Consider the following 24,844-nt stretch of genomic DNA (forward strand, 5'->3'; position numbering starts at 1 on the left):
TCTTTAGTATCCAAAGTTGCATCAATGCATAGTTAAAATGCATGTCAAATCATTTTGAAAAGCTGTTACAGAAATCACTGATCTCATTTACCAGAAATCATCAGACTCTTGCTAACATTTGCTTGCATTTTTGGACAGAGAAAAAGAGAATCCAATAAACTATGATCATCAAGGCAAAGTAAAACCTCACCAAGATCAGAGTGCAGGATAAAGGGAAAGAGAAGGTAATGTGAGTCAGTCTGTGATCCAGGACCATCTGAGACGGGTACAGCTGAGAATAGAAGTGAGTCAAACAGTCAGGGCAGGCAGGGACAAGGTAGGACTAATAAATTAAACTGCATTTATTTCAATGCAAGGGGCCTAACAGGGAAGGCAGATGAACTCAGGGCATGGTTAGGAACATAGGATTGGGATATCATAGCAATTACGGAAACATGGCTCAGGGATGAGCAGGACTGGCAGCTTAATGTTCCAGGATACAAATGCTACAGGAAGGATAGAAAGGGAGGCAAGAGAGGAGGGGAAGTGGCATTGTTGATAAGGGATAGCATTACAGCTGTGCTGAGGGAGGATATTCCTGGAAATTCATCCAGGGAAGTTATTTGGGTGGAACTGAGAAATAAGAAAGGGATGATCACCTTATTGGGATTGTATTATAGACCCCCTAATAGTCAGAGGGAAATTGAGAAACAAACTTGCAAGGAGATCTCAGCTATCTGTAAGAATAATAGGGTAGTTATGGTAGGGAATTTTAACTTTCCAAACATCGACTGGGACTGCCATAGTGTTAAAGGTTTAGATGGAGACGAATTTTTTAAGTGTGAACAAGACAATTTTCTGATTCAGTATGTGGATGTACCTACTAGAGAAGGGGCAAAACTTGACCTACTCTTGGGAAATTAGACAGGGCAGGTGACTGAGGTGTGAGTGGGGGAGCACTTTGAGGCCAGTGACCATAATTCTATTAGATTTAAAATAGTGATGGAAAAGGATAGACCAGATTGAAAAGGATAGACCAGATCTAAAAGTTGAAGTTCTAAATTGGAGAAAGGCCAATTTTGACGGTATTAGGCAAGAACTTTCGAAAGCTGATTGGAGGCAGATGTTCACAGGTAAAGGGACGGCTGGAAAATGGGTAACCTTCAGAAATGAGATAACAAGAATCCAGAGAAAGTATATTCCTGTCAGGGTGAAAGGGAAGGCTGGTAGATATAGGGAATGTTGGATGACTAAAGAAATTGAGCGTTTGGTTAAGAAAAAGAAGGAAGCATATGTTAGGTATAGACAGGATAGATCGAGTGAATCCTTAGAAGAGTATAAATAAAGTAGGAGTATACTTAAGAGGGAAATCAGGAGGGCAAAATGGGGACATGAGATAGCTTTGGCAAATAGAACTAAGGAGAATCCAAAGGGTTTTTACAAATATATTAAGGACAAAAGGGTAACTAGGGAGAGATTAGGGCCCCTCAAAGATCAGCAAGACGGCCTGTGTGTGGAGCCACAGAAAATGGGGGAGATACTAAATGAATATATTGCATCAGTATTTACTGTGGAAAAGGATATGGAAGATATAGACTGTAGGGAAATAGATGGTGACATCTTGCAAAATGTCGAGATTATAGAGGAGGAAGTGCTGGATGTCTTGAAACGATTAAAGGTGGATAAATCCCCAGGACCTGATCAGGTGTACCCAAGAACACTGTGGGAAGCTAGAGAAGTGATTGCTGGGCCACTTGCTGAGATATTTGTATCATCGATAGTCACAGGTGAAGTGTCGGAAGACTGGAGGTTGGCAAACGTGGTGCCACTGTTTAAGAAGGGCAGTAAGGACAAGCCAGAGAACTATAGACCAGTGAGCCTGACCTCGGTGGTGGGAAAGTTGTTGGAGGGAATCCTGAGGGACAGGATGTACATGTATTTAGAAAGGCAAGGACTGATTTGGGATAGTCAATATGGCTTTGTGCATGGGAAATCATGTCTCACAAACTTGATTGAGTTTTTTGAAGGGGTAACAAAGAGGATTGACGAGGGCAGAGCAGTAGATGTGATCTATATGGACTTCAGTAAGGCATTCGACAAGGTTCCCCATGGAGACTGATTAGCAAGGTTAGATCTCTTGGAATACAGGGAGAACTAGCCATTTGGATACAGAACTGGCTCAAAGGTAGAAGACAGAGGGTGGTGGTGGAATGTTGTTTTTCAGACTGGAAGCCTGTGACCAGTGGAGTGCCACAAGGGTCGGTGCTGGGCCCTCTACTTTTTGTGATTTACATAAATGATTTGGATGCGAGCATAAGAGGTACAGTTAGTAAATGCGAGGTGCTGCATTTTGGGAAATCAAATTTTAGCAGGACTTATACACTTAATGGTAAGGTCCTAGGGAGTGATGATGAACAAAGAGACCTTGGAATGCAGGTTCACAGCTCCTTGAAAGTGGAGTCACAGGTCGACAGGATAGTGAAGAAGGCGTTTGGTATGCTTTCCTTTATTGGTCAGAGTATTGAGTACAGAAGTTGGGAGGTCATGTTGCGACTGTCCAGGACAGTGGTTAGACCACTGATGGAATATTGCATGCAATTCTGGTCTCCTTCCTATTGGAAAGATGTTGTGAAACTTGAAAAGGTTCAGAAAGGATTTACAAGGATGTTGCCAGCGTTGGAGGATATGAGCTACAGGGAGAGGCTGAACAGGCTGGGGCTGTTTTTCTTGGAGCGTCTGAGGCTGAGGGGTGACCTTATAGAGGTTTACAAAAGTATAAGGGGCATGGATAGGATAAATAGACAAAGTCTTTTCCCTGGGGCTGGGGAGTCCAGAACTAGAGGGCATAGGTTTAGGGTGAGATGGGAATGATATAAAAGAGTATGGAATGAGCTGCCAGAGGATGTGGTGGAGGCTGGTACAATTGCAACATTTAAGAGGCATTTGGATGGGTATATGAATAGGAAGAATTTGGAGGGATATGGGCTGGGTGCTGGCAGGTGGAACTAGATTGTGTTGGGATATCTGGTCGGCATGGACGGGTTGGACCGAAGGGTCTGTTTCCATGCTGTACATCTCTATGACTCTATCTGTTACTCCTACCACAGAAGATGTCCCATGTTTCCATAATATTTTTCAACTGCCATGTTGTTGCTCACTCTTGGATCCCTACAGCATACATTTTGACTCAGTTGTGCGTCATCCACAAACTTGGAAATATTACATTTCATTGCCACATCCAAATCATTGACAAATGTATCTATTGTGAGCAGCTCAGGACCAAGTACTTGTGATACTCTTCGAGTTACAGTCCACCAATGCAAGAATGACCTGTTTATTCCTACTTTCTGTCAGTAGCCACTTAATCAGTATAATAGCCTCCACCCAATGTGCTTTAATTTTGCTAATCAACATCATGTAGGAGACTTCAACAAAAGCCTTCTGAAAATCCAAAAATCCACCAACACCCCTTTATCATTTCCATTAATGAGATCCTCACAAACTTCAATATGTTCATCAAACCCAATTTCCCATTCATAAATCCATGCTGACTATTCCGATTTGGATCATTGTTATCCAAGTGTTCATTTATCACATCCTTTGTGATGGATTCTAGCATTTTTCCTATTATTGATGTAAGGTTAATAGGTCTGTAGTTCCCTGATTGTACTCTTGTCCGTTCTTAAAATAGTGAGGTGATGTTTGCTATCTTCAAATCTGCAGGCATCAGTCCATAAAAGTTTTGAAGACAATCATCAATGCATCCACTCACTCCATACCTACTTCTTTCCACATTCTAGAATGTAAAATATTAAGGCCCAGGGACTAATCAACCTTTTGTCCTATTGATATCTCAAACATAACCTTCCTTCAATTCCTCATTCTCCTTACTTCCTTAGATCTCTAATTCTACATGATATCTCTCTCAGGGCAAGGTTGGATGGGACCATGGGATATCATAGCAATTACAGAAACGTGGCTCAGGCATGGACAGGACTGGCAGCTTGATGTACCAGGGTATAGATGCTATACGAAGAATAGAAAGGGGGTTGGGGGGAGAGAGAGTGGTGTTTCTGATTAGGGATAACATTACAGCTGTATGTACGGAGGAAATTGTTGGGAATACATCCATGGAGGTTATCTGGGTGGAACTGAGAAATAAGCAAAAGATGATCACCTTATTGGGATTGCACTATAGGCCCCCAATAGTCAGATGGAAACAGAAGCAAATTTGTAAGGAGATCTCAGTTATCTGTAAGAATAATAGGGTAGTTATGGTAGGGGATTTAACTTTCCAAACATAGACCGAATCTGCCATAATGTTAAGGGATTGGATGGAGAGGAATTTGTTAAGTGTATCCAAGGAAAATTTTCTGATTCAGTAGGATGTACCTACTAGAGAAGGTGCAAACTTGACCTACTTTTGGGAAATAAGGCAGGGCAGGTGACTGAGGTGTCGGTGTGGGAGCACTTTGCAGTTAGTAATCATAATTCTAATTGTTTCAAAATAGTGATGGAAAAGGATAGGCTGGATTGACAAGTTAAAGTTCTAAATTGGAGGAAGGCTAATTTTGATGGTAGTAGGCAAGGTTTTTCAAAAGTTGATTGGGGGTGGATATTCACTGGTAAAGGAAAGGCTGGGAAGTGGGAAAGCTTCAAAAATTAGATAACCAGTGTCAAGAGATTTATGTTCCTGTTAGGGTGAAAGGAAAGCCTGGAAGGTGTAGGGAATGCTGAATGATTAGAGAAATTGGGGTTTTGGTCAATAAAAAGAAGGAAGCATGTGTCATGTGTAGACAAAAGTGATCGAGTAAATCCGTAGAAGAGTATAAAGGCAGTAGCAGTATACTTAAGAGAAAAATCAGGAGGGCAAAAAGGGGACATAAGATAGCTTTGGCAAACAGAGTTAAGGAGAATCCAGATAGATTCTACAAATACATTAAGGACAAAAGGGTAACTAGGAAGAGAATAGGGTCCCTTAAAGATCAGCAAGGCCACCTACGTATGAAACCCCGGCAGATGGAGGAGATACTAACTGAGTGTTTTACATCAGTGTTTACAGTGGAGAAGGATATGGAAGATAGAGAACTTGGGAAAATACTGTAAATAGCAACATCTTGCTATTGGACTTCAGTGAGTTGTTTGACAAGGCTCCGCATTTTAGACTGGTTAGCAAGGTTAGATTACATGGAATACAGGGAGAACTAGCCATTTGGATACAGAACTAGCTTGAAAGTTTAAGACAGAAGGTGGTGGTGGAGAGTTGCTTTTCAGCCTGGATAGACAAGCAGGAGGCTGGAAGATCACGGCAAGCCAGGCAGCATCAGGAGGTGGAGAAGTTGACATTTAGGGTGTAACCCCTCTTCAGGGCTGGGGCGGAGTGTAGGGGGAGCTGCGGATAAAGGGGGTGGGGGGGGCAGGATGGTGAGGTGGGGAATAGGTGAAGACAGGAGAGGGTATGACCTAGTTGGTCGATGAATGGTATGAATTCGGTAGGTGGCTGAGAGAAATAGAAGGCAGGGGGAGGGGCTGGGGAGGTTATTTGAAATTGGAGAACTCAATTTTGAGTCCTCCAGGCTGTAGGCTGCCCAAGCGGAAGATGAGGTGTTGTTCCTCCAATTTGTGGTTTGATTCATTGTGGCAATGGAGGACTGCAGGCCTATGACCAGCAGTGTGCCACAATGACCAGTGCTAGTTCCATGGCTTTTCATCATTTATATAAATGATTTGGATGTGAACATTGGAGGTATGGTTAGTAAGTTTGCAGATGACACCAAAATTGGTGGTGTAGTGGACAGCTAAAGTGGTTACCTCAGAGTATAATAAGACCTTGATTAGATGGGCTGAGGAGTGGCAGATGGAGTTTAATTTAGATAAATGTAAGGTGCTGCATTTTGGAAAGGTAAATCAAGGCAAAACTTACACACTTATTGGTAAGTTCCTGGGGAACCTTGGAGTGCAGATTCACAGTTCTTTGAAAGTAAAATCGCAGGTAGATAGGATAGTGAAGAAAGCAATTGGTACACTTGCCTTTATTGGTCAGTACAGATTATAGGAGTTGGGAGTCATGTTGAGGCTGTACAGGACATTGCTTACGCCACTTTTGAAATACTGAATTGAATTCTGCTATAGGAAGGATGTTGTGAGACTTGAGAGGGTTCAGAAAAGATTTACAAGGAGGTTGCCAAGGTTGGAGGGTTTGAGCTACAGGTGCTATTTTCCCTGGAGCACTAAGATGTGACCTTATATAGAATTTCATAAAATCACAAGGGACATAGGGTGAATAGCCAAGGTCTTTTTTCCAGGGTAGCAGGGTCCGAAACTAGACAGCGTAGGTTTGGGGGGGGGGGGGGGGGGGGAGATTTAAAAGGCACATAAGGGCCAACTTTTTCACACTGAGGGCAGTGCGTGTATGGAATGATCTGCCAGAGGAAGTGGTGGAGGCTGGTACAGTTACAACATTTAAAAGGCATCTGGATGGGTATATGAATAGGAAGGGTTTCTAGGGATATTAACCAAGTGCTGGCAAATGGGACAAGATTAATTTGGAATATCTGGTCAGCATGGGTGGGTTAGACCGAACATGTTTCCATGTTGTACAGCTCTATGACTCTACCTCAATGAAGACTAAGTAATTATTTAGATACTCTGCTGTTTTGGGCCTATGATCAGAACATATTAGTTTAAGTTGAGGAGTAAGTGGTTTAGATAGGATTTGAGGAAAAATGTTTTCACCTAGAGAGCGGTAGAAATGCAATGTACTGCTTGAGAGTGTAGCGAAGGCAAGTAATCTCATAATATTTAAGAAGCATCTGGATGAGTACTTAAAATGCCAGGGTACAGTAGGCTATGGACCAAATGCAGATAAATGGGATTAGTGTAGTTTGGTGTTTGTAGGTTGACATAGATGTGGTGGACCAAAGAGCCTGTTTCAATGACATATGGTTCTATGACACATTTGTTTCGGTCTGATGTTTTCTTTTCATGTAGCTGGAGAAGCCTTTATGGTCCATTTTGCTTTTTCTTGATAGTTTACATTAACATTCTATTTTCCCTTTCTTTAACTGTTCTTTGATTCACTTTTACTGAACTCTAAAATCCTTATTTTCAGTTTTATTTCTATTTGTGTCAATTTTATAAGTTCTTCCTTTTAATCTTACACCATCATAAACATCCTTTCTTAGCCACACTTGACTGACATTTTAGGGTTTTTCTTCCTTGAAGGAATAGATAGTTGTTGCAAACTATAATAATTCTTTAAAGATTATTCATAGCTATGTACTGTCATACATATCATTGTTCCAAAGCTCTTCAACTCCTCCTTTCCAGCTGAATCACCCATGGTACCACAGACTTTGGTCTGGAACAACTCCCCTGATGAGCCACTGCCTCGCCAATATCCACCATGCAAAACACTGCAGGCCAATTCTCTTAAACAATGTGGCAGTCACCCATTCCCCCTCTGCCTGTATGCTCCTAAACTATGATGTGACCAAATGTATTGTTGGGGAACACAGCAAGCCAGGCAGCATCAGGAGGGACAGGCAGGAGGCTGGAGGAACACAGCAAGGCAGGCAGCATCAGGAGGGACAGGCAGGAGGCTGGAGGAACACAGCAAGGCAGGCAGCATCAGGAGGTGCAGAAGTCGATGTTTTGCGTGTAACCCCTCTTCAGGAGTGGGGGTGGGGGTGAGGGGAGCTGCAGATAAAGGAGGGAGGTAGGAGAAGGGTTTGGGTGGGGAGAGGGGCGGAATGGTGCGGTAGGAACAGGTGAATCCAGGTAGACGGGATTCCTTGTAGCTCTCTGCCTGTCGATGTACTCCCGTTACTGCACAAGTTCTGAAACACAGAGCTCAAACCTGTGCAGTTTGTAACACTTCCTACAAATAGGACACATGCATCTGTTACTTTCCACATGCTGTATGTTCCACTCAGCTGAGCTGATCTACCATAGCATATATTAAAAATCTTTGTTAGAATTTGAGTAACAGAATAGCAAATCAGCTTCTTCACCTGTCCCAAAATAAGAGTCAACTACTGGAGGTTGAAAAAGAAAGGAGCACCTCTTTCTTCTCATCACCAAAACTCCCACGTTACCCAAATCAGGATTCAGTGAAGTTCAAAACAGTACTATGGAGGCCTCGTATGATGCTTCATAAAAGAAAACAATTCAATTCAAGCTTTGGAAACTAGTTTTAACCTCTCACCTCATAAACAGCTGCACATGCCCTCAGTATGTGCACTCTTGTTTTCAGGTTCAAATAAAAAGAATTAATTTAATCAGTGAAATTTAGTTAACTATTAAGTTAAGGAAAAGCTAGATATTAGTTCAGCATTAACCCATAAAACTCTCATTCTCACCTGCTCTCAGAGCTGACCAAAACAGTAAATTTAAAATAAATTCAACAGAAAATGGTTCTAATAATCCCTGAGAAGTTTAAGGGTCATCTTAGCCTCAGCGTTGAGACATATTAACACATGCCTCCACTACTAAAGAACATGGGGAAGGAAAGAGATGACAAGCAAAGTCAATTGGAACAATACCTAAGTTGTTTATTTAAAACAAAATTAGTGATAGCAAATACATTTATAAAACATCTTTCATAACTCAGTGATATCTTAAAGTGCTTCGCAGCCAAATAATTACTTTAAAAGTGCAGTCATAGGAAATGAAGAGAAAAAGTTTAGTAAAAAATATTTTTTTTTGTATACCTTCATAACTGTTATAGATGGTTTCAAAATATTATTGTGTTTCCAAACAAAAGCATGTTTTCTAACACAACTCAGGAGCTTCATAGTATGACCTAAAACAAGAATTCTATAGGTACCATAAGTTCAGGGACAAGAACTGAAGGCGTTCCAAGATGACATGACTTACCCTTCAAATAAGTGGAAGGTATCAAGAAGTAAATAAACAGTTTGATTTGGACAAAACGTTGCAGGCTGGAAATATGAATGGCTAAAGTAGATGAAACTGGGCAGTTTTGAGACCAGGTGGTATTTAATTCAAGCTTTGCCTGCATCTGTTGAGAAAGGAAATTGAAGGCTAGAGAGATATTAATGACACTTGTTTGTTTTTAAATTGCTGCAGGAGTTCTTTAAAGGAAATCGACATTTTCAAATGTGGGGACTTTGACACAATGTGGGACAGAGATTCTTGATGGTCAATTAGATGTGGACTCTGGATGGAATAAATTTAAAGGATTGAATGGCCTTTATTCATGCAGTATTTTTGTTGTATAATCCGATAAGTAGGAAGGTGATGTTGACAATCCAGTGGGATCTCTAAAACCAAGTGAAAAGAATAGATTTACAGATCTGAACCAAAAAATTCAAGTGGAGGATCTGTGAACTAAGCCAGGCAAAATGTCTACTGCAGTAAAAAGTTCAAATATCAAGAGACTCAATTAAAATGTTACAGAGCCCAATTCATGAAGATGGACTCTCCAATCATAGAGAAGCCTAGACAAGCCTGTGTTAATTCAGTATTAATGAAACAAATAAAGGAATTGATAGAAATTAGTTCAGGAGGAAATGGATATATCTTGGAAAATTAAAATCACAGAATACGGTGAAATTAATCAAACAGTAAATCGACATTTGACCTCATTCCTGAAAATGCTAGTATTTTTAAAGTGACACATTCTTCAAGTAAGTGATTTTTGCTGAAAAATTTCCTTTTGTTTGCAGATGGACTACAGAATGATATCACTCATTTCATCAAATGCTTCACACAGTAAACATTTCCTCCACCCTCCCAAAGCAATAAGTTGATCCCCTAAATAAAGACAATGCCCCAGTAACAATAGCAGTAACAATTGTACGTAAAACCAAGTGGTCCTGACTAGTGCACCTATCAGGTAACCACGTGATTTATCCTTGTGGGATCAATACAGGATCTGTCCTGTAAACCATAGTATACAATGAGCATGGCCTAGAGGCAAACAGTCTATCCTTTTGTATACCTCAAGGCTTCAAAATTGACATGACAAGTGCGTGCGTATTACATTAACAAAGCATGTTATATAACAGAATTTACTTTATGAATGCCAAGTAGTTATATTTTCAGTGCATGATATATATAAAAAATGTATAAGGATTCTTTATGGTTTGATTTTGTATCAGGTGACTTGCTGGTCAGTACTGACCCCACATCCAGTTATTCTAAATAATTCGGCTGAAACAGCAGCATGAGAGACAGAACCCAGCAGCTTCAAACTTTTTGATTCCATTTGCAAGAGATAAAACAAGAGAGGGAGATGCTTGCCTCCATTAAATGGAGGTGGGAGGGGTCCACTGTCACTTCTTCAGCTTCTTGCTCACTTGGTTGATTGCTTCTTTGATTCTGTTCAAAGACAAAGTGATTACAATATAGCTTATTTACCAAGACAAAACACAGAAAAGATATCTAAAAGTAATATTTATTCTGCAGAAAATGCTGGACTTGCTTAGCAAATCTGGCAGCATCTGTGGAAAAGAGATTCAGAGTTAATGCTTCAGATTCATGAACTTTCAGAGTTCTGACTAAAGATTATTGAACTGAAATACTTACTCAGTTTCTCTCTCCACAGACACTGCCTTAACTGCTACTCTAGTACTTGCTCTTTTATTTCAGGTTTCTGTGTTGTTTGGCTTTTGGTTTATTCTGTAAGTGGGTGTACCACTGAACTGAAAATGTGTTGCTGGAAAAGCGCATGAGCCCTTCTTCCTGAAGAAGGGCTCATGCCCGAAACGTCGATTCTCCTGCTCCTTGGATGCTGCCTGACCTGCTGTACTTTTCCAGCAACACATTTTCAGCTCTGATCTCGTGCATCTGCAGTCCTCACTTTCTCCTAGAAGATGTACCACTGAAGTTCAGATAGGGATGAACTTTGACAACAAATCAGATAATTTGATGGACCTGGTACTTTCTGAGACAAACGATTCAGTGAGCCACCAATTTTCAAAAAGCTTTATTAGATTCAACTTGACGAGGTTTAGAGTCTTTTAAGCTGATAACTTACGTGCTTCCCAATGCCTTAAATTTGTTGTGCAAATCCTATACATCATTTTGTAATGACATCTGGTAATACTTCAACAATTAATACACAGACAGAATTTGCAATTTGGCCAGCCAGAATCAACAACTAAAAAGAGGTGTTAACTTTGGGGACCACTGGCCATGCTTAGGTTTCCCTGCTTGACGGCCAAGTTTGTCATTTGTTATACTCAAAGTTGATAGCCTGTTTCCCAGTTTCTGGGTAAGTAAATAATTTTGCAATAACTGACGTAATAGATTTTCATTCAACAGAAGTATTATTGTCATAATTGGAAATATCTGCACTTAGCACTTGTCACGATTACACCTTCTCAGCATTTATATAATTGAATTTACGCCATTTATTTTAGGAGAAAAGCTTTAGGACAATTTAATTGCATAAACTTTATATGGAATACACTGCACAGCAACAGGCACTTCACTAACCTATATGTAAATCTGAGATAAATACGGAAAATACTGGAGTAGCCGATAGTGTGTCATCTGTGGCGACAGAATCTAGTCAATGTATCAGGGTCAATGCACCTTCATCAGGACTCTGAAAGGTCATTAATCTGAAGAGTTAGCTCTGAATCTCTCTTCACAGATGTTTATTATCTACATGAGTCTCCTTTCATTTCTCTCGAAAACAAGAAGCAGCCTCAGTATTTCAGCTTTGCCTTTGGTTCCCTTTTGCTCTCATGTGATCCTCAGTTTGTTTTTGAAAGTACCTAAGTTATTTGCATCAACCACAGTTGTATTAAGAAAATTAGCATTCCAATCATTGACTGAAGTTTCTAATTTCTCTATTGGATTTATTAGTAACCATCAAGTGATTGTTACATTTATCCTTCCAATCTATTCATAATTTTAGAAACCATGATCAAGTCTCCTCTTTTCTTCGGAAAAAAGCTCAAACCTGTTATCTTTGTCATAGTTATAATTATTTAGTTCTGGTGCCGCTCTTGTACATCTTTTTATCATAAGGAAACCAGGAAAATTAAAGTACCCAAAGTGTGGCCCAACCAAGGTCTGATACAAATTTAGCATAACTTCACTATTTCATTCATCCATCTCAGACACTGAAACAATCCTTATTTTTATGTTTTTAAGAAAGAATTTAACCATCACCTCTTGGCATTCAATGACATTACCATTTCTGAATCTCCCAGTATCAACATACTGGGAATTACAATTGACCAGAAACTGAGTTAGACTAGCAATATAAATACAACTAACCATATAAATATGAATCCCACACAACTAACTTGGCTTCTGACTCCTGTTCACCAACAACAAGGCATAAATCAGGAGTGTGATGGAATACTGACCACTTGCTTGGATGAGAGCAGCTCCAATAACATTCAAGAAGCTTGACATGATCCAATATAAAGCAGGTCAGGCAGCATCTAGGGAACAGGAGAATCGACGTTTCGGGCATTAGCCCTTCAGATTAAGGGCTAATGCCCGAAACGTCGATTCTCCTGTTCCCTAGATGCTGCCTGACCTGCTGCGCTTTTCCAGCAACACATTTCCATCTCTGATCTCCAGCATCTGCAGACCTCACTTTCTCCTCCAATATAAAGCAGCCCACTTGATTGGCACCACATCCACAAATATAGGATTAATAACAGGATTCTTGGCAGTGTGGAGGAACAGAGGGATCTGGGTGTGCAAGTACATAGATCCCTCAAAGTTGCCACCCAAGTAGATAGGGTTGTTAAGAAAGCATTTGGTGTTTTGGCTTTCATTAACAGGGGGATTGAGTTTAAGAGCTGCGAGGTTTTGCTGCAACTCTACAAGTCCCTGGTGAGACCACACTTGGAATATTGTGTACAGTTCTGGTCGCCCTACTACAGGAAAAATACAGAGGCTTTGGAGACGGTGCAAAGAAGGTTTACCAGGATGCTGCCTGGACTGGAGGGCTTGCCTTATGAAGAAAGGTTGAATAAGCTCAGACTTTTCTCTCTGGACAGGAGGAGGAAGAGAGGTGACCTGATCGAGGTATACAAGATAATGAGAGCAATAGACAGAGTCAACAGCCAGAGACTTTTCCCCAGGACAGGATGGACTGGCACAAGAAGTCATAGTTTGAAGATATTAGGAGGAAGGTATAAAGGAGACGTCAGAGGTAGGTTTTTTACGCAGAGAGTAGTGAATGTGTGGAATGCGTTGCCAGCTGTGGTGGTGGAAGCAAAGTCATTGGGGACATTTAAGTGACTGCCGGACATGCACATGGAAAGCAGTGAGTTGAGGGGTGCGTAGGTTAAGTTACTAAATTTTACATTAGGATTAAATCTTGGCACAACATCGTGGGCCAAAGGGCCTGTTCTGTGCCGTACTTTTCTATGTTCTAAACATTCTCCTCCTCCACCTCAGATGCTCAGTCGCACACTGTGTACCATCTACAGGATGAACTACAGAAATACTCCATGGCTCCTTAGATAACATCTTCCAAACAAACAAATCTACCATCTAGAAGGGCAAGGGCAATAGGTACATGTGGACATCACCACCTGCAAGGTCCCCTCTAAGTTACAATCATCCAGACTTAGAAATATATAGTCATTCCTTCAGTGATACTTGGAAACCACACACCACCCCAATGGTATTACAGGACTACCTACTGCAAATTAACTGCTGTAGTTCAAGAACACAGCTCACTATCATCTTCTGAAGGGTGACCTTATAGAGGGCTATAAAATCATAAGAGGCATGGACAAGGCGAATACCCAAGATCTTTGTTCTAGGGTCGGAGGTCCAAAACTAGAGGGCATGGGTTTAAAGTGAGACAGGAAAGATTTAAAAAGGACCTCTTGGGGATCATCTTCATGCAGAGGATGGTAGTGTATGGAGCAAACTGCCAAAGGAAATGATGGAGGTGGGTACAATTACAGTATTCAAAAGGCATCTGGATGAGTATACGAATAGGAAAGGTCTAGAGGGATACAGGGTGAATGCTGGCAAATAGGACTTGGTCAGATTGGGATGTCTGGTCGGTGCAAATGAGTTGGACTGAAGGATCTGTTTCTGTGCTGTATGACTATGATTCTAGGGCAAATAGGAACAGTGCTAAAACAATGGCTCATCCAGCAATGGCTCCACATCCCACTAATGAATTTTTAAAAATCTCTGAAGATATATTTCTGAGTTTTGTTGACATTTTTAATTGTTTTGCTGACCTGCGATGCTGCTTTAATCATTTATGTACATTTAACAATTGATCTCTTTGCTTTTCTACATCTTTGTTTTTCTATATCTTTGCTTTGTATTTTATGAGGTGTAATTTATATTTCTCTTTTCCAACTAAAGTATTACCTTATTTATGTTTAAATGTATTTGCCACTAATAGTCCACTCTGTTTTCAACCTTCTTCTTGTATTAGGTTGCATTGTTTCTCAATATTTCTTAACATCAAATCTTTCACTAGACGTTAACTTAATATCCAAGTATGCAGTTGTTGAGTAATACTGTACCGTGTCAGTGGGACCCGCTGTTCACACAAATTGACAAAGGCACTCAGCTGGTGACGAGCATATTCATACTGCAACAACAGAACCACAGATAAACAATTCTACTTGGTGTCAACATCAGTTACAATAATGAGATGCTCTAAAATGATAAAGGAATTGAATACAAAAACAGAAATTGCCAAACTCAACAGGACTGGCAGCATCTGTGGGAAGAAAGCAGAGTTAATGTTTTGAGTCTGGTGACTCTTCATCAGAACTATTAATAGCTAGGAAAAGTGGTACTTATGCTGAAATTAAAGTTGGGGGGCCAAGAGAAGATCCCAACAACTGGGAAAAACAGAAGGAACAAAGGGTGAAAAAAATAGTAAGAAAGAGCTACAAAAAGACTGCACAAAGAAATTAAGAGATTCAAAATCTCACAATATTTTAATAATTCAATGAATAACAATAAGGAAATAGCACACTGTTCAATAATTACTTTGTATCAATGTTTACAGGAGAGGAATTAGTCAGCTGGCCAAATTAATTGTTAATGAGTAAGGGACAGGGACTCAACAAAATTGACCTAAAGAGAAAAATAATGAAGAAAATAATGGCACTAAATGGTAACAAATCCTCGGGGCCAAATGGCTTCTCTCCCAGGTTTTAAGATTAGAACAGACAGAAGGTTATTAATCTGAAAACTTAACCCTATTTTTCTCTCCCCTCAGATGGTTCCTGTTGAGTTTTTCCAGCATTGTCAATATTTTGCTTTTAAATAATCCCTCAAAGTGCTACTGATGTAGGAGACACACCTATAGACTGGAAACTGCACTTGATACTCCAAAGATTATCCACAGTTCAGATAGACAGCTCATTAAAACGTCAACAGCAGAAAATAATCAAGTAGGCTAGACTACTTGTCCTTTTGTGTCGAGGAATGAAATACAAAAAAGGAGATGCCATGCTTCAGCTATACAAAAACCTGGTTAGAACACACTGGTAGTTCTGTGAGCAGTTCTGGCTACCATACCTTATTAGGATAGAGTAGCCTTGGAAGAAGTGGAATGTAGATTTACCAGAATGATTCTAAGATAGCAGATGCTCAAGAAAGAAAACAGCACAGGAACAGGCCATTTGACCCTCCAAGCTCGCACTGGCACACCCTGCCCTTCCATTCTAAAGATATCTTCACTTACAGGATCAGCATCCCTCTATTCCCTTCCTATTCGTGAATTTGCCAAGACACTTCCTGAATGCTGCTATTGTGTCTGCTTCCACCACCTGCTCTGGCAGCGTGTTCCAGATACTCACCATTCTTTGTGTGAAAACTTGCTTTGCACATCTTTTTTTTTTAACACACCCCACCACCTCCCCCCAAGCCCCCACCCTGGTCCTGTGTCCCTATTAATTGACCCTAGCACTCTGGGAAAAAGCCTCATACTTTCCATTTTATCCATGCTATTAACAATCTTATCAACTTCTTTCAAGTCACCCCTCAGATCCTTCTGTGTTCCAGTGAAAACAAACCCAGTCTATCCAGCCTTTCTTCATAGCTAAAATTTCCCATGCCAGGCAACATCCAGATAAACTGTTTCTGTATCATCTCCAAAGCATCCACATCCTTCTGGTAGTGTGGTGACCAGAACGGTACGCAATATTCCAAGTGTGGCCTAACTAAAGTTCTATAAAGTTGCAGCATAACTTGCTTATCCTTACACACAATGCCATTTCCAATGAAGGCAAGCATTCCATAGGCCTTTTTTGTGACCTTACTGCCACCTTCAGTGATCTGTGGACCAGCACATCCAGATCCCTCTACATATCAACACTCCCAAGGGTTCTGCCAATCACTGCATAATTTCCACCTGTACCTGACCTTCCAAAATGCATCATCTCACATTTGTTTGGATTAAACTCCAACTGCTATTTTTCTGCCCATGTTTCCAATTGATCCATATGGTGCTGTATCCTCTGACAATTCTCCTCACTATTTGCAACTCCACCAATCTTTGTATCATCCATAAACATACTAATTAGACCAGTCACGTTTTCCCAAATCATTTATGTAGACTATGAACAGCAGAGGTCCCAGCACTGATCCCTGTGGAACACCAGTAGTCACAACTCTCCATTCTGAAAAGCATGCTTCCACTGCTACCCTCTGTCTCCTTTGACTCAACCTGTTCTGTATCAATCTTGCCAGCTCACCTGATGCCATGTTACTTTACCTTTTGTACCAGTCTGCTATGAGGGATATTGTCAAAGGCTTTACCGAAATCCATGCAGACAACATCAACCTCTTTTCCCTCACACATCTTCGTTACCTCCTCAAAAAAAAACTCAATCAAGTTAGTGAGACGTGACCTCGCCCAAACAAAACCATGCCGTCTATCGCTAATAAATCCATTTGCTTCTAAATGCACCTAGATCTTGTCCCTGAGAATCTTTTCCAATAGTTTCCCTGCCACTGACATGAGGCTCACAATCCTGTAATTTCCTGGATTATCCCTGCTACCCTTCTTAAACAATAGGACAACATTGGCTATTTTCCAGGCTTGTGGGACCTCACCTGTGGCTAAAGAGGATTTAAAGATGTCTGTCAATGCTTCAGCAATTTGTTCTCTTGCCTCCCTCAATAGTCTTTGATAGATCCCATCGGGACCCAGGAACTTATCTTGAATCATAGAAACCCGACAGTGTGGAAACAGGTCACTTGGCCCAACAAGTCCACACCGACGCTCCAAAGAGTAACCCACCCAAACCCATTCCCCTACCCTATTGCTCGAGATTTACTCCTGATTAATGGTCCTACCTTATATATCCCTGAACACTGTGGGCAATTTAGCATGGCCAATTCACCTAACCTGCATTATGGGAGGAAACCGGAGCACCCAGAGGAAACCCACGCTGACATGGGGAGAATGTGCAAATTCTACACAGGCTGGAATCAAATACAGGTCCCTGACGCTGAGAGGCAGCAGTGTTAACCACTGAACTACATTAATATTTTTTAAGACACACAACACCACTTCTTTTTCAAAGCAACTTGATGCTCCTGAGATTCAGACTTATTTCTAGATTTAGAACATAAAAAATAGAACGTTACAGCGCAGTACAGGCCCTTCAGTCCTTGATATTACGCCGACCTTAGAAATTAATCTGATGCCCATCTAACCTACACCATTCAATTATTATCCATATATATGTCCAATGCCCATTTAAATACCCTTAATGTCGGCAAGTCTACTACTGTTGCACGTAGGCCGTTCCACACCCCGACTATTCTGAGTTTACAAACTACCCCTAATATCTGTCCTAAATCTATCACCCCTCAATTTAAAGCTATGTCCCCTTATGTTAGCCTTCACCATCCGAGGAAAAAGGCTCTCACTGTCCACTCTATCTAACCCTCTGATTACCTTATATGTCTTGATTAAGTCACCTCTCAACCTTCTTCTCTCCAATGAAAACTGCCTCAGTCCCCTCATAAGACCTTCCCCCCCATACCAGGCAACATCCTAGTAAATCTCCTCTGAATCCTTTCCAAAGCTTCCACATCTTCCCTATAATGCAGTGACCAGAACTGCCCATAATACTCCAGGTGCGGCCTTACCAGTGTCTTGTACAGCTGAAGCATGACCTTGTGGCTCCAAAACTCAATCCCCTACCAATAAATGGCAACACACCATATGCCTTCTTAACGACCCTATCAACCTGGGTGGAAACTTTGAGGGATTTATGCACCTGGACACTGAGATCTCTCTGTTCATCTCCAGTGCCAAGACTTTTGCCATTAGCCCAGTAATTTGCATTCTTGTTACTTCTTCCGAAGTGAACTACCTCAATTTGCCACCTCTCAGCCCAGCTCTGCATCTATGTCCCTCTGTAACCCACAATATCCTTTGGCACTACCCACAACTCCGCCTACCTTACTGTCATCTGCAAATTTGTTAACCCATCTTCTACGTCCACCTCCAGATCAGTTATAAAAATGAGTAACAGCAGTGGCCCCAAACAAATCCTTGCGGCATACCACTGGTAACTGAGCTCCAGGCTAAACATTTCCCATCAACCACTCTGTCTTCTTTCAGCTAGCCAATTTCTGATTCAAACCGCTAAATCACCTTCAATCCCAAAATTTCTTAGTTTGTGCAATAGCCTACCGTGTGGAACATTATCAAATACCTTACTGAAGTCCATGTACACCACATCAACCACCTTACCTTCATCCGCATGTTTTGTCACCTTCTCGAAGAACTCAGTAAGGTTAGTGAGGCATGACCTACCCTTCACAAAACTGTGTTGATTATCTCTAATCAAATTATTCCTTTCCAGATGTTTATAAATCCTCCCTCTTATACCCTTTGCCAACATTTGTATCATTGATAGTCACAGGTGAGTTGATTAGGGATAGTCAACTTGGCTGTATGCATCGGAAATCATGTCTCACAAACTTGATTGAGTTTTTTGAAGGAGTAACAAAGAGGATTGATGAGGGCACAGCAGTAGATGTGATCTATGTGAACTTCAGTAAGGCATTCGACAAGTTTCCCCATGGGAGATTGGTTAGCAAGGTTAGATCTCATGAAATACAGGGAGAACAAGCCATTTGGATACAGAACTGGCTCAAAGGTAGAAGACAAGAGGGTGGTGGTGGAGGGTTGTTTTTCAGACTGGAGCCTGTGACCAGTGGAGTGCCACAAGGACCGATGCTGGGTCCAATACGTTTCATGATTTATATAAATGATTTGGACTTGAGCATAAGAGGTATAGTTAGTAGGTTTGCAGATGACACCAAAATTGGAGGTGCAGCAGACAGCGAAGGAGGTTACCTCAGAATACAACGGGATCTTGATCAGATGGGCCAATGGGCTGAGAAGTGGCAGATGGAGTTTAATTTAGATAAACGTGAGGTGCTTAACTTTGGGAAAGCAAATCTTAGCAGGACTTATACACTTAATGGTAAGGTCCTGGGGAGTTGCTGAACAAAGAGACCTTGGAGTGCAGGTTCATAGCTCCTTGAGTTGCAGGTAGATAGGATAGTGAAGGTGGTGTTTGGTATATTTTTCTTTATTGATCAGAGTATTGAGTACAGGAGTTGGGAGGTCATGTTGCAGCTGTATAGGACATTGGTTAGGGCACTGTTGGAATATTGAGTGCAATTCTGGTCTTCTTCCTATTGGAAAGATGTTGTGAAACTTGAAAGGGTTCAGAAAAGACTGACAAGGACATTGCCAGGGTACCAACCCATGCTGCAAGTTCACCCATGTTACTCTGGATGCTCCTGGCATTGAAGTACACGCATTTTAAACCAACATCTTCATTGCCGGTGCCCTCTCGCAATCTTGTAAATCTACCCCTGACCTCACTACCCTGAACCTCCTGTACATTGTAACTACAATTCAGATTCCCATCCACTTGCTGCATTAGTTTAAAGACATTTCTTTTAGATTTCTTACAGGTTTTAAAAGAAATGTTTACAGGGATATGGACCAAGCACAGGCAGGTAGCACTAGTTTAGGATTATGGTTGGCATGGACTGGTTAAACCGAAATGAGGCAAAATTATTTCTGCTCATTGGGGAACATAGGACCATGGAGCAAGGTCAAAAAAAAGAGCCAACTTTTACAGGTGTGAAATTAAGACATACATCTACACTCAAAATATGGTAGAAATTTGGAACTGGCAATTGCTGAATCAATTGTTGATTTTAAATTTGTTAAGGGATATGGAGCAATGGTGGTCAAATGCAGTTAAGCCACAGATCAGTCTAGATCTTACGAAGTGACTGACAGACTTGAGGGACTCATGGCTGTGTTCTATTCGCAGGTTGTTTTTCTGCTGGTCAGTCACTAAATTCCAGTGTCACAGCATACCTCCTGCTTGTGCCAGTCAAAGCACTCAACTCGGAAATATTCCACTGCAGCATAATACTTTTCCTTCTCCGTGAGGTGCTGTTTAGTTGCAAGGATACGTTCAGCTTGTTCCTCAGAGTCTGTAGCCAGTTTAACGATCTCCTGCACTGTCTGGCGGATCAGTTCCCTTGTCTGTAATGTAATAAATTTGTTAGTTACACCCCAACCACCTCAGAAGGGATTGACTGTGACTAAATCTACCATTTTACTCTCCTTTCAACCAAAACAACCATGTAAACTGCTGAGGGCTCAGGGAATTGTCTGGTGTTAGCAACTTCATACTGCAAAGCAGATCGGCATCAACAACCCACAGCCAGGCAGCTCCCAGTTCTATCACTACACAATCCATCACCAAATGATAATATTCAGTCATTTGTTGCAAAGAGACGAGAGCAAACGAGTACTAGAAGGGAAAGATCCCATTTGTTCAGTTACCTCAAGGAGCTTTTCCAACTCTTTCTGAAGCTTCGCTATCTCCTCAGGGTCCGTGGCAGCTTTGATCTGATTCTGAAGGATAGCAACAGGTACATCACACTGTGCCACAGCCTCCATTCTGGCAATTGACACACTGGATATCCACCAGAACCTGTGGGACAAACAATCACTAGATGACCCTCAGCTTCACAAGATGATATAGGGCTCACCAATCCAAGAGGAAAGCCCAGAATCTCAACAAATATCCAGCCGGCTTTTGAACATGATGGTAATTAAGACAAGATGCTCAATGCAAAGACCCTAATCAGAACTGGGTCAAAGAAGAGTAGCTGAGATTAAATTGTAATCTTTTGTAATTTTCAATGTCTACAGTAGAATTTTGTCATGTTAAATAGCTTTTTTTTAGAAAAACAGATTGTGAATACATTGAATATAACTTGGAACCAGGCTGAGTCACGAGCTCCCACACTGGGCACACAGCTTAATGAGAACATTGACAATGCTTAAAGAAAGGGGTGGATTCATGTAGAATCTCCCTCAACCTCAGTATATTCCAAAGTATTTTAGAATTAAGTAAGTATTTTTTGAAGTGCAGTTTTTGTTGTGGGAAACAGCAAACTCTTTTGGTGATGTTGATTTACGGGTAAATATTAATGGTGACACAAGATGCCACTGGCAAGGCTGGAAAGCACCACTTTCAAGCAGATACTAATGCACAGATGTTGAACTGATTAAGTGAAATATTCTGACACTTTGGAATCTGGCTGGTGACCAGAGAAAAAAGCAAAATTGAAGGCTTAACATTTACAGATTGTAACTACAGATCACCAAAGAAAATATTTAAAATTATGACAGAATGTGTGACATTCATGCAATGGGCGGCACAGTGGCTAGCACTCACAGCGCCAATAGACCTGGGTTCAATTCCCACCTCAGGCAACTGTCTGTGTAGAGTTTGCACATTCTCCAGGGTCTGCATGGGTTTTCTCCCACAGTCCAAACATGTGCAGGTTAGGTGAAGGGGTAAATGTAGGGGAATGGGTCTGGGTGGGTTGCGCTTCAGCAGGTCGGTGTGGATTTGTTGGGCTGAAGGGCCTGTTTCTACACTAAGTAATCTAATCTAATCATATCTCATATGTCTAAACACAAGATAATAGCAAGGTCACAGGCATAATGTTACTATCTCTAAAGGGAGAATTCAAACCATGATCCCTCTGAGGATGAGTCACTGGACTTAAAACAACTCTGATTTCTCTCCATAGATGCTGCCAGACCTGTTGAGCTTTTCCAGCAACTTCTGTTTTTCTTGTCCTTGATCCCTTTGTCTCTATTAGAAACCAGGCTCCCACCACTTCATCATATGTCATCACTAGGATATCAGTCAAATGTCACTGTGAATGTGAAATGGGAACATTGCTATTCAATCCTGTCTGTCCCATTTGAATTCTACTGATCACTAGCAGCATCAATATAGCTAAATCAGATATTAATCATTTAACTTTATGTAAAATATCTCAACAGTTTGTTTATTTAGTCAGCACTTTTGAACTCAAATATACATTGCACTGTTTAGTTGACTTTAATACATAGGTGCTGAGAGGTTGTTTCCCTTTATGGAAGAGTCAAAGACCAAAGGTCGTAATCCTAGAGTAAGAGGCCATTCATTTAAGGCAGCGATGAGAAGGAATTTCTTCACTCTGAGGACAGTGAATCTAGAATGATAGAATTCCTACAGTATCAAAACAGGCCATTTGACCCAACAAATCCACACCGACCATCTGAGGAGCATCCCACCCAGACCCATTCCCATTCCCCTACCCTATTACTCTAGAGATTTCCCATGACTAATGCACCTAACTTACAAATCCCTGAACATTATGGACAATTTAGCATGGCCAATAGGCAAGTTTTTAATCAGTAAAGAAATCATGGTTTATAAGGTAATGCTTCAGCTTAAGGAGCTGTCTTTCAGGAACGTAGACAGGCAGGAAGCTGGAAGAACACAGCAAGCCAGGCAGCACCAGGAGGTGGAGAAATCGATGTTTCGAGTGTAACCCTTTGGATTTCAGCATCTACAATTTTTTTTGTCTGCAACCAAGTCTTTCACTAATAGTAGGGAGCGCCACGTCAAGTCGTAATTTTAAAACTGAGCTTGATAAAGTGTTATATAGACTAAAGGTAGTTTCAGTATGCAGAGTTAAATCGCAGATCAGCCATTGAATGCTGGCAGGGAGTAGCCTTCCTGTTCCCATTTTGTGCAGCATTATTCCAAACTCCACCCTCAGCACTGAGGCAAATCCTTTTATATTATACAACCTGAAACTCCACCTTACCTCTGTATAAACAATCTACTTTCAACTTTTGTAATTTTGCAAGCTCACACAACCAAAGGGAAGTTGCAAACTCCGGTGAAACTCACTTTGCACCACTTTCCCAGCACAACAGCGCACGACAAACAGGTGACCATCCCAAACCCACAATGCACCACGCACAAGGCCGGGATAGACCGCTTTATCCGTGACGTCATCGTGCGGGGCGGTCGCCGCCATTTTCGATCACATGACTGTTCCGGATCTTCAATCAGAGAGCATACGATCAATAAAGTGGGTGTGGAATGTAAATATATTGATTTATTTACGAATAATTGTAACTACAAAAAGTTGCATTTTAGATGTCCACCATATGTAATAATTTTTACGTGACAAGACCTATTTTTATATTAGCAATTCCATTACTGAAATGAAAAATGGGATTAAATTTACTTTGTGAAATATTTCACTTTTACTTTTATTTAAGTCAACAAACCATGATAAACAATATTGGAGTTCTCACCAAGTCAATTTCGAGTAGAAAGGTTGACATAAAAATAGCGTACCATGGACAAGAATATGTGTTTGGAAGATGTTAAATACGGACACAGGTTCCTTTTAGTTCAAGATAAAACACATCGACTAAATTTAAAGAAGGCACTAAATCCAAATAATGGAACAGATTCACATCATCATAGGATCTCTACAATGTGGACAAAGGCCATTCAGCCAATTCACATCAACCCTCCAAAAAGCATCCCATCCAGATCCAAACCCCTTACCCTATCCCTGCAACCCTGCATCTCCCATGATTAGTCCACAACCTGGACATTTTTGGACTGTGTGAGGAATGCCACACAGACATGAGATTATGTAAACTACACATGGACAGTCACCCAAGGGTGGAATTGAACCCCAGTCCCTGGCAGTTTGAGGCAGCAGTGCCAACCACTGAGCTACTATGCCATCTCAAATCATGAATGACTAAAATGCATAGAATGATTCTATTAAGCTATAAACAATGTGGGGATGAGGTGGGATGCAGTTGAGCCTGTATTTATCCACAATGGAAGTAATAACAAAATTTGCATGGTCAAGGCAATTGGACAAGTTAACTACTATCATCAGGAAGAGAACTTGAAAATGACTACTTCAAAGCCACAATTTGCCAAGTGGCAGGTAGGCATCAATACCTTCCCTGCTATTGGGAAAATACCAATAGAGACAAGTTAGAGAAAGACATGATGCCTTCCTTCCCATCCAACCTCATTTTAAGATTCCCCACTTCCTATCTGCCAACCCAATCCAATTCCAATTCAATAGGAGAAGCAACACTTAATGGAATTAGGCTTTAGTTTCTGATAGTTTGTTGGTCTAGGACTGCCCTCTTGGAAATGTGAAATAAGGAGCCCCTCCACTGTGCAACCTCTCCCCCCCACCCCAAAACCATACCTGTTCCCCATTAACTGCACACTTATTCAGTGGCATGGTGAGCATATAGGATTCAAGTCCTACCTGTTCCAGAGGTATGTCACTAACATAGCTGAACAGGTTAATTAACGATACCAATAATGGCCTGGTGATTTCCAAAACTCTCACGGAAATGGAGGAGTAGCTGACAAAAAGGCACTTAAACTCTGAGTCATCCTTAGGCAGTGAGGAAAACCTCAGTTCCACTTGTTTTCTAAATGTTCTCCTTTATTGCATTTAGCCTAATTTTTTTGTGTTGACTGGT

The 24,844-nt window shown here is 41.1% G+C and overlaps 1 protein-coding gene across 4 annotated transcripts; it reads right to left on the reverse strand.

The window, feature by feature from the left end:
- Positions 1-8,506: 8,506 nt before the first annotated feature.
- Positions 8,507-23,274, reverse strand: LOC122561805 (legumain-like). 4 transcript variants are annotated; one of them, XR_015761079.1, is made up of 6 exons: positions 23,134-23,266; positions 20,801-20,951; positions 20,327-20,497; positions 14,472-14,539; positions 9,944-10,323; positions 8,507-9,912 (listed from the first exon to the last, which is right to left on the reverse strand). XR_015761079.1 is itself a non-coding variant. In XM_087999434.1 (5 exons), exons 2-5 carry the CDS (start codon positions 20,915-20,917, stop codon positions 10,278-10,280), a joined length of 402 nt encoding a protein of 133 aa, XP_087855560.1. In that variant the 5' UTR covers positions 20,918-20,951; positions 23,220-23,274; the 3' UTR covers positions 8,507-10,277. The 4 variants fall into 4 exon arrangements, 3 of the variants coding, with proteins under 3 accessions (XP_087855560.1, XP_087855559.1, XP_043569918.1); XM_087999434.1 differs by having other exon boundaries at positions 8,507-10,323; positions 23,220-23,274; XM_087999433.1 differs by having other exon boundaries at positions 8,507-10,323.
- Positions 23,275-24,844: the final 1,570 nt, after the last annotated feature.

The sequence above is a fragment of the Chiloscyllium plagiosum genome, unplaced genomic scaffold (assembly GCF_037043375.1).
Source record: "Chiloscyllium plagiosum isolate Xiang-an unplaced genomic scaffold, Cpla_swu_hap1 HiC_scaffold_23, whole genome shotgun sequence".
NCBI lineage: Eukaryota > Metazoa > Chordata > Chondrichthyes > Orectolobiformes > Hemiscylliidae > Chiloscyllium > Chiloscyllium plagiosum.